Source organism: Botryllus schlosseri, chromosome 11 (genome assembly GCF_051294905.1).
Source record: "Botryllus schlosseri isolate E-star chromosome 11, Bs_hap1, whole genome shotgun sequence".
NCBI lineage: Eukaryota > Metazoa > Chordata > Ascidiacea > Stolidobranchia > Styelidae > Botryllus > Botryllus schlosseri.
The window spans coordinates 28,251,732-28,267,762 of NC_137246.1; the positions used below are offsets into that span (position 1 = coordinate 28,251,732).

The 16,031-nt window shown below is 37.1% G+C and overlaps 1 protein-coding gene across 4 annotated transcripts in view; it reads right to left on the minus strand.

Moving 5' to 3' along the window:
• The window catches only part of LOC145450497 (1-phosphatidylinositol 4,5-bisphosphate phosphodiesterase beta-1-like), a 42,407-nt gene extending 34,600 nt beyond the window's left edge, over positions 1-7,807 (minus strand). For 2 of the 4 annotated variants that reach the window (XM_080329017.1, XM_080329016.1), the window contains exons 1-5: positions 7,531-7,803; positions 2,797-2,874; positions 2,583-2,651; positions 2,217-2,249; positions 808-951 (exon numbers count right to left, since the gene is read on the minus strand). In XM_080329017.1, coding sequence (XP_080185143.1) covers positions 808-951; positions 2,217-2,249; positions 2,583-2,651; positions 2,797-2,874; positions 7,531-7,641 — 435 coding nt within the window. In that variant the 5' untranslated portion in view covers positions 7,642-7,803. Of the gene's footprint in view, positions 1-807; positions 952-2,216; positions 2,250-2,582; positions 2,652-2,796; positions 2,875-7,530 lie in introns of all 4 variants that reach the window. The other 2 variants (XM_080329014.1, XM_080329015.1) reach the window with 2 other exon arrangements.
• Between the last annotated feature and the right edge of the window lie 8,224 nt (positions 7,808-16,031).

Genomic DNA, 16,031 nt, shown 5'->3' on the forward strand with positions numbered 1-16,031 from the left:
GTTGTAACCCAGTCACAAGTCAATTTGACTCCTGTAGATTTGACTCGAGTCATTTTCTATTCACCACCGAGTCAAGTTTGAGTATAAGTGATAACATTCACTGTTCGGAATCTAGTTCAAGCCAGATTTAACTCGCTTCCGTGACTCGGACTCGGAAATTGTGACTCGAGTCCGACTCAGGTCAAGTCAAGTTTATACCCCAAAACCAGTAGTTACGATGATAAACAAACAATAAACATGATAGTACACCTCAAACCTACTAAATTAATGTTATGGTTGAGCTTGTTTTTGCTCCGACAATCTGTTAATCGCTAGTTTGGTGATGGCAGAAGAAAGTAAACTTAAGATCAAGAAGTAGCATATTGCAGTACTCGTATTTTTATTGAAATGTTATTCATCTCTTTTATTATAGTGCAGTAGACTTGCAGATCAAGCTTTTGCCGAATTTTGATGACCCTCCTGAAATAGGCTGATGGGCCCACAACTTGCTATCTAGATCAGGGTTTCCCAACCTAGGGGGCCATAAGCATTTTTCAGGGGCCATGGAAAAATTTGTAAAATGGTCATCATTTCAATTTATCATCTCCATGTCCACTACACCATAATTCTATACACTAGTTTTTTTATTTAAAATGGTGTTTTCAATTTTACCAAGGTTTGGAAGTATTATGGGACCATTGAGTATTTTAGTATTTGCAAAGGAGTTAAAAGAGGTTGGGAGGCCCTGATCTAAATGGCGTGAAAATTATGACGACGTTGAAATGAGCTCAAATGTTAACACAGATTTATGGGCTGTCCTGCATTCACCTTCACAACATCCAGAGGCTTTTCATCAACCGCTATGAAATTTATGAACTGCGGTTCGCTAAATTTCATCCCATAAACGATCGTCAAGCATTTCGACTCCAAAGGAATATTCGTGTTGCCGGCAACCTCCCGAATCTGCGGGTCCTGAAACAACGCGACTCAAGTCAGCATAAACGACTTTTTATAGCTTTACATAAGGTAAGACAAAATCCACAATCCACAATTTCTCACCCCCTATTCAAACACGTGAATTTTGAGAAATGCAGAAAACACTTGAAATGAGAACACAAATTTATGGAAAGGGATGATCGAGGACAGGAATCTTCACCCAGAACTGGAGAAATATGTTCTTTTGCAAACCTGACTTAACATAGACCGTAATTTTCCAAATATAGTACGCCCCCATGTATAATACGCACCCTTAAAATGGCGTGTAAATTCTGGGAAAAAGCATGTAGCCATGTATATAGTACGTAACCTGAATTCGCAGTACATGAATAGTTATGTTTTAGTATTCGATGCCATTCTGTTTTGCGACGTCACTGTTGGACAATCATGACATAAAGATCGCTAATCATTATGTACTTAACGACATTGTCTCTAAACGATAGTAGATAGCAGCCAAAGCCTGCGACGCGATAGTTCAGGCCGGCGACATTTTGCGCACAAGGCCTATTGCAGATGCGATTGCTCAGGCCAACGATTATGTCGTGCGCACCAGGCCTGTTGGAGATACGACTGTAGTGTTTAGGCAAGCGATCACATCTTGCACACATGGCGTGTTGTATATGCGATTGTGTAGGCCTGTCGTTGACGCGATGAATTAGCGATGATTGCCGCGCGCGCGTTCAGCAATCAATCACCTAATTTCGCTTGCGTGCAAACGGCAAACCAACTCAGCAGGAGATCGCTTGCTGTTGCGCAGCGCAGACGACTCTCGCTAACTGGAAATACGCTTCTCGCTAATTGGCAGCGCGTAACACTGATAATACGAATTACTGGGCACGATGGCCGAATGTGATGCGCGATTAAAACAGATATGGAGAAAGGTGTAATTTCAAGTTTTATTTCGAGGGAGATTTTTTCCAAGGCTTGTTGTACCCATACATAATACGCACCCCCCGATTTTACGACAAAAATCGGTAAAATTTTGCGCATTATACGTGGAAAATTGCGGTAACCAGGGCTGGGCAGAATAATTCGAGTACTCGAATCTCAATCGAGCATTAATTCTAATGATTTGAGTTGAGTTGAGTAGAGAGATGATTTTGTCCAGAGGACAAGACATATAAAATGAAATCATCACCATTAACAACCCCCCCCCCCCCAATAACTCTCAATTTGCAAAGCAATCATGCGTCTAAATAACGTGCACAACGATATTTTACGCATGCAAAGAAAGCTCTTACCATGATCTGCAGCACTTTTTCCCATCTGTCCGACTGTGATTGCACGCAAATTACAAAATAATTAAATTCAATAATAAAATGCGGTTAGTAGAATTCATCAAAAGTCGCGAGTCCACAAGCTACAAAATTTCGAGTAAATTCTTGAAATTTACGACAGCTCACAGAAACGCGGGTGCGAACAAACAGAATTAGCTTTACATCGTGGCTAAAATCTGCGCATTTCCCCGAATGTGGAAATAAAAGTTTACTGATCAGGTAATACATTCATTCTAATCAAAATTCCAATTATTATCTCTGATTGGTATCGGTGCAGAACATAAATTGAAATCAGGCTCAGAAATACAAATTTCTGTCATACTAACTCACTTTTGGAACTCTCGCATATTTTCCAATTCTCGTGTCGCGAATCGACGAGATTTCCAAAGATTCCGTGTCCTGAAAATGACAAGTCCAAAATTTTCTAACAGTTGCAACAATTATCCTGTCAGCCGAAAATGTACGGGTTCATTTCAATATGCATACAATATTCAAGTCCAAATGTCAACACGAAAAAAAACTTGTATCAAGAAAAAATTGTTACCTTATTTGGTTCCTGCCAATAGATGATGTAGCCTTTTGGGTCAATTTTCAGAGTAACAGGAGTTGCAACAATCGAGTCCTGAAGAGAAAAAGGGGGTAAAGGCCGTGCTGTATGATATATCTCAACTTTCGTTATGCTGTAATATGTATAGTAGGGGTCTTCAAAAATGAGTTTTTTTCTCAAAATGTACTGGCTACTTGATAAAATTGTTAGGTTACCTAATTTACGCCTACACAACAAATTTGGTTCAATTCCAGCCAGAAGCCGCATTGCTACAGGAGTACAAAGATTCTATTTATTATATAAAAATAAATTGACAAAAATGTCAAAATTTTCTGTTCATCCCATGACGGTGTTTGGTGGTCTATAGAAACAATGCTCACCGAATTTGGTTAATTCCAACCACTGGAAGCGGAGTTATTGCCGTCGAAAAATTTTGGATTTGAATAAAATAGTATTTACGGTGACCAATTCTTTAATTACCTATTATAGTTGTGCCCAACGTAAATATTATTTTATTCAAATCCAAATTTTTCGACATCAATAACTCCGCTTCCGCTAGTTGGAATTGAGCGAAACTTGGTGAACATCGTTTCTAGAGACACCCTAACACTTTCATGGGGTGAGCAGAAAATTTTGAAATTTTTGTTCATTTATTTTTATATAATAAATAGAAACTTTGTACTCCTGTAGCAATGCGGCTACTGGCTGGAATTGAACCAAATTTGGTGTATAGGCTTAAATTAGGTAACCTAACAATTTTATCAAGTAGCCAGTACAATTTGAGAAAAAAATTCATTTTTGAATAGACCTAATGTATAGTTCCTGAATTATGGCTCATTATAATTGGACACTAATCGACCGTGAAAGACGTCTTGCTTCGCTCATAGTCGCCAGGCTTCACGCTGCATGCGGAAGCTTAATGTTGTTTGCTGCGTTTCTTTATCATAGTGTGATTGGGGTTATTAGCTATTAACTTGCAATAAAAACAGCAGCCACTCATACTGTGCATTGAGTGAGATTTATAACTGAATTGCTGTGGAAATTTGGCGTTATCATGCTGGTCAGTGTGATACAGTAGTTCATAATTGGTCACGGTGAGGTCAAAACACATACTCAACTCACAGTCCTACATATAATTTGTGATAACATGCCTATATTGGCTATCATTGATTGCAGGCAATTAGACTTTATCAGCAGTCCCCTTCTGAAATGCCAATTCTATTTGCAATGAAGCAATGGGTATCAATCGTATCATGATATTGCGTTTCGACCAAACAATACTATGACACTTTCCAGGAGAAGCCACAATGATTCACAAGAAATAATAGTTCCCATGTTTTGTTTTGTGTGAAAACTATATTTCAACGGTTTTGTTCCTTTACCACTCTGTTGATGCACAGTTCATTATGTGCACCAGTAACTATAGTAATGTATTGCGGTAGATTTTTGTGTATATTATGAGTCGCTGAAAATTTTGGGTTCCGCATATGCTTACAGATTATCGCTAGTGTTTCAAAGGTCATTTAAGGTTCAGAACCACTGGTTTATTAATTCATCAATATTCCACACTCAATTGTGGAAACAGTCAGAATAAAGTCTTGAACTTTGCATGTTAATCATGTTAATTGGCTCGCAGCCAAAGGCTGTATGAATTTTAGAGCATATAAACGCTCAATCACATCAAAAGGGCCACTTCAGTTCGCAACATCACGCCTGACAATTAAATGGCCTGTTAGGTCACAGCTTCCTCGCAGGAGAGCAGCCGTGCAGGAAAAGCTTTCAACAAATTTTAATGACTTCCTGATATTAAAATGGTTGCAGAACGAATTGTTGACGGGGTCTGCGAAACAATCATGTATAAACCTTTCAACTGGTTCGACACATTGAATAGGAACGCCAGTTAGTCAGAAGGCCACCAGCCCAAGCATACTTGTACAAATTAACAATTAACGGTCAATTACCTACTGGTTTAAGGAGTACTCATAGTTGGTCGCGGATTTTAATAAACATCACTACAAGTTAAACTAGAACTAGAACTACTCACTTTTCAAAACTCGCAACTAGAACTTCAGATAGGTTACTTACTTTTCAAAACTGGCAACAAGAACTACAACTACAACTACTCACTTTTCAAAACTCGAAACTAGAACTACAGTATAACTACCGGTACACACTTCAAAACTAACAAATGGAAGTGAAACTAGAACTACTCACAGCGACTGTGACTAGACTTGTACAAACTACCCAACTAGATGGTTAACTGTCCAACTGAGAATAGTTTTTTTGAGAAGTTCCCCTTCTAGTTGCGTATTTTGTGAATTGAGTAGTTCTAGTTCTAATTGAGGATTTTAAAAATAGTTTTGTTGTAAAACAACTAGAAAACATATGTGTCGGCTAGGTGAGAGTTTTTTTAAATGAGTAGTTCTAGTACTAATGGCGAGTTTTGAAAACAATTTGATTGTAAAAGTATTTGACACAGGTGTTCTGTTGTAATTAATTCTCCTTCTAGTTGCGAGTTTTGAAAATCAATAGTTTGTACAAGTCTGTAAGTGGAGTATACATAGGTGAAGCATGATACAAGGCCAGGAATCTTGTTCTGCTGTTGATCGATCCCAACACACTAAACTTTACCGTGCACTTTCCACTTCCAAGCTTTACGGAACACCACAAATTATTTGCCCTTTCATGAAGCATGTAGTCACATGCCTATAATGACGGGAGACATTTTCCTAACAAGCGCCCTCAACAAAAGACCACATACCACGAACCATTACAATTTGCATTACCACAAACGCTCAATTGCACACCAAAGTACACTCGTTAGTTCTTATTGGATGTATCTCACCGACAAAATTCTTAAAGAGGACTGGTTATTACAGCCTTAACAGTAGAATATGGTGAAAGTGCTCAGCTGCTCAGACAAAAACGTCACACACCAAATTTGACTCAATTCCAACTAGTAGATGTGAAGTTACAGGAGTTTGAAAATTTTGAATTTATTATAAAAAAAAATTAGGATTTTGTTCTTTCAGATGTCACTGGCTACTTCTCCACAAAACTGATGGGAAACAAATTTGACATAATTCTAACCCGTAGACGCACAGAGATTTGAGCTTTACATCAATAATTCTGGGATTACACCATCAATGCTATTCTTGCAAAATCCAAAATTTTTAACTGCAATCACTTTGCTTCTACTGGTTGGAAGAGAGCAAAAAATGTTTTGAATCGTTATTTCAGACAACTTGTCAATTTCATGGGGTTGACAGCGAAATTTGTAGAAAAATTATTTTTTATATAATAAATAAAAAAATTTCAAGCTCCTTTAGCCTCACATCTACTTGTTAAAATGGTGTCAAATTTGGTGTGTGACGTTTTTTTAGCCGACCTAACTATTTTACCAAATAGCCGGCAAAATTTGAAAAAAAAATCATTTTTGAACAATCCTAACGGGTCAGGTTTTGAACCTAGACACATAGTGTGTCTTAGTATTGACTTAGCTTTTTTAACAACACTGAGATTCGAAGTACTAGCACCAAGCCATAAAAGATGTCAATTCTCCAACTAACAGAACAAATACTTTATTTATAGTAACACCGTGTTATATTTGTATGACTGTGATGAATCCTTTCATGTGAGTTATAACACACGTAATTTTAAACTTTTGCATCTGTACCTTGGCTAAAAATAGGTGAGTAGAAGTAGCCCTGATCTATGCAATCAGAGTGAAAATATTTGCTTTCCTTAGCTTCAATAATATATGCAAGTGTGCATAGTTAGACTCTACCTACACACTTGTATTGACTAGACTGGTGTATTTCACATGAGATTAACAAGTCATCTGATATGTTCAGACCTTAGTTGATCAGCCTTTCTCTATGCCATCGGAGTAAAGCTATTTGCAATACTTAGCTTTTAAATATTAAATAAGATATACATTTAATGTAGGCCTATCAAATTAGGGCTGTTGAAAATGAAGTTTTTTCAAATTCTACTGTTTACTTGCTAAAATCGTCAGGTTACCTTAAAAAAACGCTGCACACCAATTTTGGCTCAATTCCAACCCGTGGAAGCGAAGTTATTAGGCCTATAGTAGAAATTTTGGATTTATTTAACAAAAATAAATAGACATTTATTTTTCAAACTTTACTGGCTACCTCATGAAATTTGTTAAGTTGTCTGAAAAAACGATGTAGCCTAAAACAAATTTGGCTCAATTCCAACCCGTAGAAAAGAACTTATTGGTGTTCAAAATTTAGGATTTCCAATCATAGCGTTTAAGGAGGTAGGTCTCTAATAAATAATAAATAAATAGATAGGCCTACTATATTTTCCAAATACAAAATCCTGTGCTCTAATAGTGTGGCCTCTACTGGTTGGAATTGAACCAAAATTGGTGTGCAGCGTTTTTCTAGGTTAACCCAATAATTTCATCAAGCAGCAGTTATTTATGAACATGAACAGCTCTAATATACAATGTAGCGTAATTGCATCAGATGCATGCATGGTTAGGCGCTTCACACTAGTATTTGACCAGACAAGTGTATGTCACAGGAGAATGAACAAGCTCTCTGATATGTTCAGTAGTTCAGACACAACCCTACCTCTTCAATCAATGTAAATTTTACAATGTGTATTCACATCACACACAAGCAAAATGTTTGTAGATAATAATCAGTTCCGCTACAACAGCTTCATAAAACTTTTAAAAGAGAGAATAGGTCCACTCACGTCTCCGTCTGATTTTGGCCATTTCACAAATTTGCTCCCGCGCTTGTACAAGTGATCCGGCACTTCCAGCGGCTCTAATTCGTGATTTTGGAGGCCGTCGGCGCCAGCCATGGCTCAAGTTTTTGCAGAGAAATTAGGAAGCGTTATCATAATATTTGTAATTTAGGTCAAAAACGCTGCAAAATACAACATCAGTCGCATTTGCTTACAAACTGAAAGACATTGCACGATGAGGATGTACGTTCGTCACACGCTCACTTGGACAACTAGAAAAGTTTCATGTTTCCTAAATTAGATTAGAACAGCTTCTTGGAGATACAGAACTTCAATGTACAATTGAATAGTATATTCATATTGAAATGAACCCAGATATTTTCGGCTGACACTCGTCAGGGGCAATCGTCAGCAACTAGCAGAGAATTGGAAAGAACATTGTATACGATTGTTGATATACAATGTTCTTTCCAATTCTCTTCTATTCATATACTATTCAATTAAATTAGATTAGAACTATAGCTACACTGATACACAAATTTCCAAATTAGACTAGGATTAGAATTATAGCTTCACAGATTTTTCCAAATTAGACTCGAATTAGAATTATAGCAACGCAGGTTTTTTTCGAAATTAGATTAAAATTAGAATTAGCGAATTCGCGCAAACTTTGAAATTGAATCGAGTTCAGCTCATCTCAAATCATAGTTCATTCTGACAAGCATAATTCTATAATTCTCATAAGCATCCTCATTCTCATCCAGTTTTCCAAGTCTGGTCACACCTCACACATACTTGCAACGTGAATTTAACGTAACTGCCAACAATGCACGAGTCTTTCAACTCAGAACGCGGCAGGAAATGTGAAATGCCTGTGAGCATCTTCTCTGAATAATCCCGCGACAATGTCCTCTTATTCATAAGAAGCACATTCAAAGCATTCTGATGACACTTTTCTGTGTAGGATTTCACCTCGGTTGCAATGTAGCAAAGTACAGAAATAAAGATTTCCGATGTTGGCCATACAAAACATTTTGGTTCAAACAAATGGCAATGTTTTTTTTTTCTTAGTAGTCAAGTAAGCCAGCATTTTCAATTCTGATCCTGAATACTCCCGACTCAGTGCATCATTAGTTGAACATTCGTAAAATATATACGGTACATGATCTGTAGATGAAAAATTACAAGATTTTCAACTTTTCCAAATTCTAAAAGAAATAGAATTATAGCTACACAATTATTTCCAAATTAGATTAGAATTACTGAATTCGCAAATGAAATACAACACAGATCAAGTTCAGTTTTGGAAATACGCCTCAACCTAGATACCATATCTTTTGAATATCGGCTGAAGATATTGTGGTTATCGGCCAAGACGAACAACTAAAAAATTTTCAGCTTTTCCAAATTAGATAAGAATTAGAAATATAGCTACACATTTATTACCCAATTCAATTGCAATTAGAATTATACCAACACCGTATTTTCCGAGCTAGATCATAAACAGAGTTACTGAATTTGAGCTTGGAAATTAAGCAAAGTTGAGTTCATATCAAATCATAGTTCATCCTCATAAACACAAGAACTGCAAATATCTGTACACTGAGCTTGGCTATTTTCGCACGATACTTTTCTCACGTTACATTTTCAGGAAACCCAGAACTAGCCTAGTTTTCAAAATCTGATCAGTAGCAAAACTGCATGAAAACAAGGGCTGACCTGCCAAGCCTATTAAATTATAGCATTTCTCTGCATGTGCTACGGATGGGCGGTCTTTCTAGAAATAAATTGATCACTCCGGAAAAATCAATCAATCGTATACATCAAAATGCGAACCAGTTTTACATAAGTCAATACAGCAGTTGGATAGCCCTATCTCATATATCATGCAGCATATTTGCCATGATTCAAATTGCAATTTGATGGCAAACAACTAATATTTATAGTGGCAATAATTCAAATGTAGTTGGCCACCCTCAAGTATTTATCGAATGAAATCACAATTAGTTATCAAAATTCTAATTTTATGAAATTGAACCGGTAAATACAAACAGTTGCATGATTATCATCAAAATGAATACCATATTATCCCGGTCGCTGCCAGGGGGGTCGCATTTAATCTCAAATCTGCACACATCTAATGATCTAAACCAAAGCAATTATGCAACACAGGTTGCACGGTCACCTTATGACAACACAAACGCCCATCGGTAAAAATAGAAGTCAGCGCCAGGAAGTTAAAACATGACGTCATGCAAAAAAGTCTGCCCTGTTTATCATTCACAAGCATAGTCTATTGTAGTCGTACATGGTAAGCTGAAGTCATTTATTATACAGATTATTCTTTTCCATTCTCTACCAGTTGCTGACGATTACTTTTGACAGGTGTCAGCCGAAAATATTCGGATTGATTTCATTTCAACATGAATAAATATTGAATTGTACTGATTATGTGCAAAGCGGGTCTATATAAGATATGAAATTTCAAAGTCTATTGCAAAATTGAAACAAGTTGTTTCCTGTCTATGCGAGGATCATCAAATTTATAATGATTTGTGAATAGTCTTGATTACCAGAAATATTTTGTTCATCAACCTTTCCGCATTGCATTTCCCAGCATTTTTTTTTGTTTAATATAAAATTTTACTTCTCCTCATACAAAACACTGTATAAGGTACGCTAGGCTATAATATATTCATCAAGTTTAATGAAGATCATACATTACACTATAATTTACGATGTTTGAACAAGCATGTACATTAGTCAATACCTATAAAGCATTAAACTGTACCGAATATTGACAAATTTTTCTGCCTCAATGATTGACACAATAAATCTCTTTTCACTACAATACTGTGTTACTTCGATATTACAACTTACAAGTTACAGTTATCACCCTTCTGGTTTTTTACAGACATCATCATTCCACTTCAGAGTAATCTCTTCTTTAAAAAAACAATGCGATCCAATCTCCAATGAAAACAATATAGGAAAAATCAGAATTGACAAGCTTTCACTTGGGACTTGAGAGCATCAGAATAAATTCCAAGACATATATCAGATGTTCGCGACACTAATGAGCAGCGTGTATTCATAAATTACTCGTCTGGACGCAGTCTGACACTTGGATAACACTATAATAAAGCTCAAAGTCATTTAAAAACAAATCCCTCATTCATTATGCATGAAGAACACTTGAAACTAGATGCCGGGTAGGCGTGGATACGGAATATTAGAGAGAACATTAAGTTTCATTGCACATATATACAAAGTTATGACATGAATTTTCTACTTTGCATATATCCAAACTAGTTTATCTTTGAATAATGATGGTTCTTACACAGAGTCTCAAGTGTATTATGAATGGTTAGTTAGCACCATCTACAATTTTAAGCTTCTAAATTTTGCATTAACAGAATTTTCGACATTTATCAACTGCTTTCAGCATTAAATTTACAGCATCAAATTATGATATGGGTTACATTATATTTTGTGTCTACGATATTTTTCTTCTTACAGAAAACAAATCCTCATTCTTTGAAGTACTAAAAACATTACAAACCAAAGTATCAAGCTCCATCTTCTTACACAGAATTACACAAGTCTAACACCCTAATTTGTGTACAAAAATCAGATTACCAGCTATTTCACTACATACTCTAATCACATCAATCAACCACTGTTGACCTTTAATTTCCCTTGAGATAAGTTAAATGGCTTTAATCTCCATATAAATCTCCGTGTTCCTTGGGGAGTATCAATAACGTCATGGGAGACATACTCCTAGTGGAAATAATCCATATTGTGGTAGGCCCTGTGGGGGTACACCTGATCATGCTTCACAAAATGGATTGAGAATGACACGGCGTTCATTGACCACTAGGCTGATTACTGATTATCATAAATTAATGTATAATGTGAATTACGCTGTGACAAATTTTGATCTTATCAAGCTGTTACAAGTTGCGCAGTAGATTAAACACTCGTCGTTTTACACATTAAATAAAGAGAAGTTGAAAAGTAATTCATATTGAATATTGATATGAACCCAAACATTCCAGGATGCACTCGACAGAGTTCCATATAACATTGATATACAATGTTGTTTCCAATTTTCTACTAATTGCTGAAGATTACCCCTGATGAGCGCCAACCAAGATTATTCGGATAATATCAATATACTCTTCAATTGTGTATTGAAGTTCTGCACCTCTAGGAATCTCATTAAATATGAGCACCAATCACAAATGGCGATCTGAAAATCACCATAGTTTGACCAAAAATATAAACTGACTAGCCTATAAAACATATCCATTATCAGGTATGCTCGTAATTCAATAGTCAGGCTAAAGGGGAAGCAAAAATCATAGTATTGCGTACAGGTGTGCAGAACAATCAAATTTAGTGCATCGTTTTTTATGCTTGCAAAGCAAACTGGAGAATGTTGACTGAATGTCATTTTAAAAATCGTCCTCAATCATATTCAAGGCAGCAAATATTGCAATGGAACCTTCTCTAACCAACAATACAATAGACTTGATACTTTCCATAGACAAGGTACTCTCATTGAAATTGTTTTTTGCATCTGAACCTAATGAAATATGATCACATATTAACACTAATCTCCCTACCAATCAAACAGCAGTGAAAAAAGCTCTTTTACATTTTACCCGATCCCGATAACAGAGCCATAGTGCCATAAATGTAATCCAGAATAAGACAGAAGTCGTTAAGAAGGACGAGGTGGACGTTAGATTGATAAGCCTTAGGTTAATTGATCGTTTTGATTACGAAGACGACAATTGACTTGCAAAGACAACACTCCAGAAATAAACAACTTAAAACCAAGATATGCTACAATTATGTATAATTAATTCAAAACTCTCAGCGTCAGATTGAAGTGTTATTATAATTTCCTACGAATTATGCTCCAGCATAGGCTCAACTGTATAAAGTAATCTAAAATATGAATCAAATCATTGAATGTAACACAATCAATCAATCATTTTATTAATAATTTCATTAGACCAGAACATCACAAGATTGTGATACAATGAAAAGATAGGAGATAGGAGGATTGTGTCAAAACGACTTGGGACTGGGAGTATAAAGTCTTTAAAATCAAACACTCTTCTAGAGATAGTTATCCATGAGCTAACAATCAAACAGATTCGGCACAGATATGATGACGTCATATTTTCAAACTAATAAAATTGAATAATTATTAAATATAATTCCTAATCTGCTCGTAGTAGATTCTGCTAACCGAAGTACTAATTGCACCAAGCCCTCGATTCTATTCATTTCTTCTCATGCAACTAATGCAATGGGGAAGGCCTTGAAATATACAAACCGGCCGGCATGACTACCAACGCAATGTCTGTTTACCAATTTACGATGTAGTTGCGCCGACATCATACAGCAAGTAACAAATAACATCAATCCCATTCTCACAGAGGCAACAGAGGTGCAACCGGAAATCAAAGCCCCGGGGCGTCACCTTGCGGATTATGGACACCAGAGTTCAGATCCGTTTTTTTATTATAATAATGCCATCAGATCGATTTTAAATTCATAATTATATCAAATCAATACTCCACAAAATTGCGCTACAATGAGAAGATAGTCGAAACGACTTGGGTTCTATTTGAAGTTAGACACCCACCTTGATCTAGCTAGGAGGTAAAGAAGAGGCATGCACACTGAATGAAAAGTAAAGCAGAAAATAGAAAAAGCAATTAGGCGACAAAATTGGGGTGCATGGGTCGGAAGGCGAAATCGATATCAAATCAATATACCACCAGGTCCGGTAATCCTGAAGGCTGACTAGTATTCATTTAGAAGAAATTGCTTGTATTTCGACTTGAAAGCGGACGACTGTCTGATAGCCGGCGGGATGCCGTTCCACACGTCAGGTCCAGCATAGGCCTACTTGATATAGCAATGCGTTTTCTGGTAAGAAGCTCTAGTTTTAGTTTGAAAAGTGCGGTGTTTTGGTTCTGGTTTGAAGAGTGAACAGTTCTAGTACTAGTTGCTACTTTTGAAAAGTGAGTGGTTGTAGTTGGCAAAACATCCTTGTTCGCCCACGAGGAGACGCTGGTCGTCAAGCCTTTGTCAATTTCCCCTTTTATACTTTTTCCTGCGTTGGCTTCACCACTTTCTCGCTCCTTTTCGAACCGAGATCAGAGACGGCCGCGGAAGCTTGGGATCCCAACATATTTTAAAGCTGAAAGGAGAACCAAAAAAGGAAGACCCTCTGCAACGCTGATGAAGATGTCCTTAATTAAGACGACACCGTTATCAAGACATTCTCGAAAGCAGTACTTTCACGCAAAATTTAATTTAGAATTGAAATCTTGATGCTATTTTTTATGGATACGTCCATCACCTCGGTGATGGTGCTCTTAGTCTGAACTAAGACAGAGCCAGACCTCTATATATATTTTGTCAGTGGTGGGAGTGTCAGTGTCAGGAAAATATTCTAGTCGAATAGTTGGACGCATATATGCTATTCAAGTAAAATAATTGGAGACATTGATACTATTCTAGAAGACTAGTTGCTGATAAGATGATCCTCTAAATATAGTTGGCAACTACTCAAGTAGAATACAGTGTTGGGATGACTCGAGTCATGACTTGACTCGAGTCAGACTCGAGTCACCTTTTTCGTATGACTTGACTTGACTCGAGTCACTTTGCAAAAATGACTTGACTTGACTTGACTCGGCGCTTCAGAAATGTGGATTGACTCGTGACTCGGAGCAAAATTCACGAGTCAATTTCAAGTCATCAAGTGATCGGAGTCAATAAAAATCACTGATGTATCTTGCATATGTTCGGATTGTTCGCGAAACTCTCCTGTAACCCGTAAGAGCGACCACTCATTCAATGATTGTGCGATTTATTGAGTCTCCATTGTTCTCTCACAAATAAATTGATCGCAAACGAAGTGATCGGAGCTTGCAGCTTACGTTGTCGTAAAACTAGTAGTAAAGTATAATTTAATAGCAAAATATCTATCTCTGTTCTTTGTTCTTACCTTAACCAAACCTCTAGTTTTAGTTAAATTGAATTCGAAGTTTACATACTCGTCAACCATTGGCGCAGGCTCGAATTCTAACGCATGAATATGTAGTGGTGGGTAATGTATTGCATATTATCAATTTGTTTCTCTGTTCTCCATTTTGACTGGCAAATATAAACTGAGGCTACGTATATGTGAGTGATACAGCGCCTTCTTGTGCGTATATTCGTTCATCGGTTCGGATTCAATGACCACTCAATCTGTATTTCAGAGACAGCTAGCAAAATGCAATGACGTAATCATGCCTCATACTTCGAAAAGGCAACTTGACTTGAATTGTGACTTGACTCGTGACTCGACTTGACTTGACTCGACTTGACTCGAGTCACCTCCAAAAATCGAGTGACTTGACTTGACTCGAGTCACCTTCGAAAATCGATTGACTTGACTTGACTCGAGTCAAAATGTGCAATGACTCGAAATGACTCGTGACTCGAAGGTAGTGACTTGATCCCAACACTGAGAATACTTGTTTCTTCGATGCTACTTCTGCATGAAGACATATTTCGTGGTAGAATTGAGACAGATACTCACACTGACAAAATTGACACACTGCATCGAGAGTTGATGCACTATTGCGATCTTAAGTTTTCTTTAGCAAACTGTTGCTGCGGACACCGTCCATTTCGCCGCGGTTTGCCAGCCCAGATTCAACGAATTCATGGCCCGGCAATAATATCGTCCTCCTTCTTCGGCACAACGAACCACCCCCGGAATCCAACGTATTTTGACCCTGGACAACAGAGATAACGGCTCGAAAACGACCGAGGCAGAATGCTTCAAGCACAGTTGGTCAGCTAGAAAATTTCAGATTTCCAAAATTAGGTTAGATTTAGAAAAAGCTGCATGGTCTTTCCATATTAGAGTAGAATTGGAATAACCTACAGTTTTTTTTTTAAGTAGAGTAGTTATCAGAATTATACCTACCCAGTTATTTCCCAATTATATTAGAATTACTGAATTCGCGAAAACTTGGACATTGATTCAAGTTCAGCTGGTATCAGATCCTAGTTCATTCCCATAAGAAAAAGGAGTGCTTTTCACCCGTTGTGACGGTTCGACCGTGTGCGGATGACAAGCGTGGTGCAAATGAAAAATCCTTTTGAGTGCTGCAATATAGTTCAATGTATTTTAAAAACCTTCCAGTAATACCGCGCCACTAGTCCTTTTGCCCGTTCTGTCGGTCACGTGATCGGAGCGTCGGGAGCACACATATAATAATTACGTTAATCATAATCAAAGTTCCAAAAGATCATAAGATGTAACTTTAAACGTGGAAATCAAGTAAGCAATTCTAATAGTGTATATATCAGTGTTGGGATCAAGTCACTACCTTCGAGTCACGAGTCACTTCGAGTCATTGTACATTTTGACTCAAGTCAAGTCAAGTCAATCGATTTTCAAAGGTGACTCGAGTCAAGTC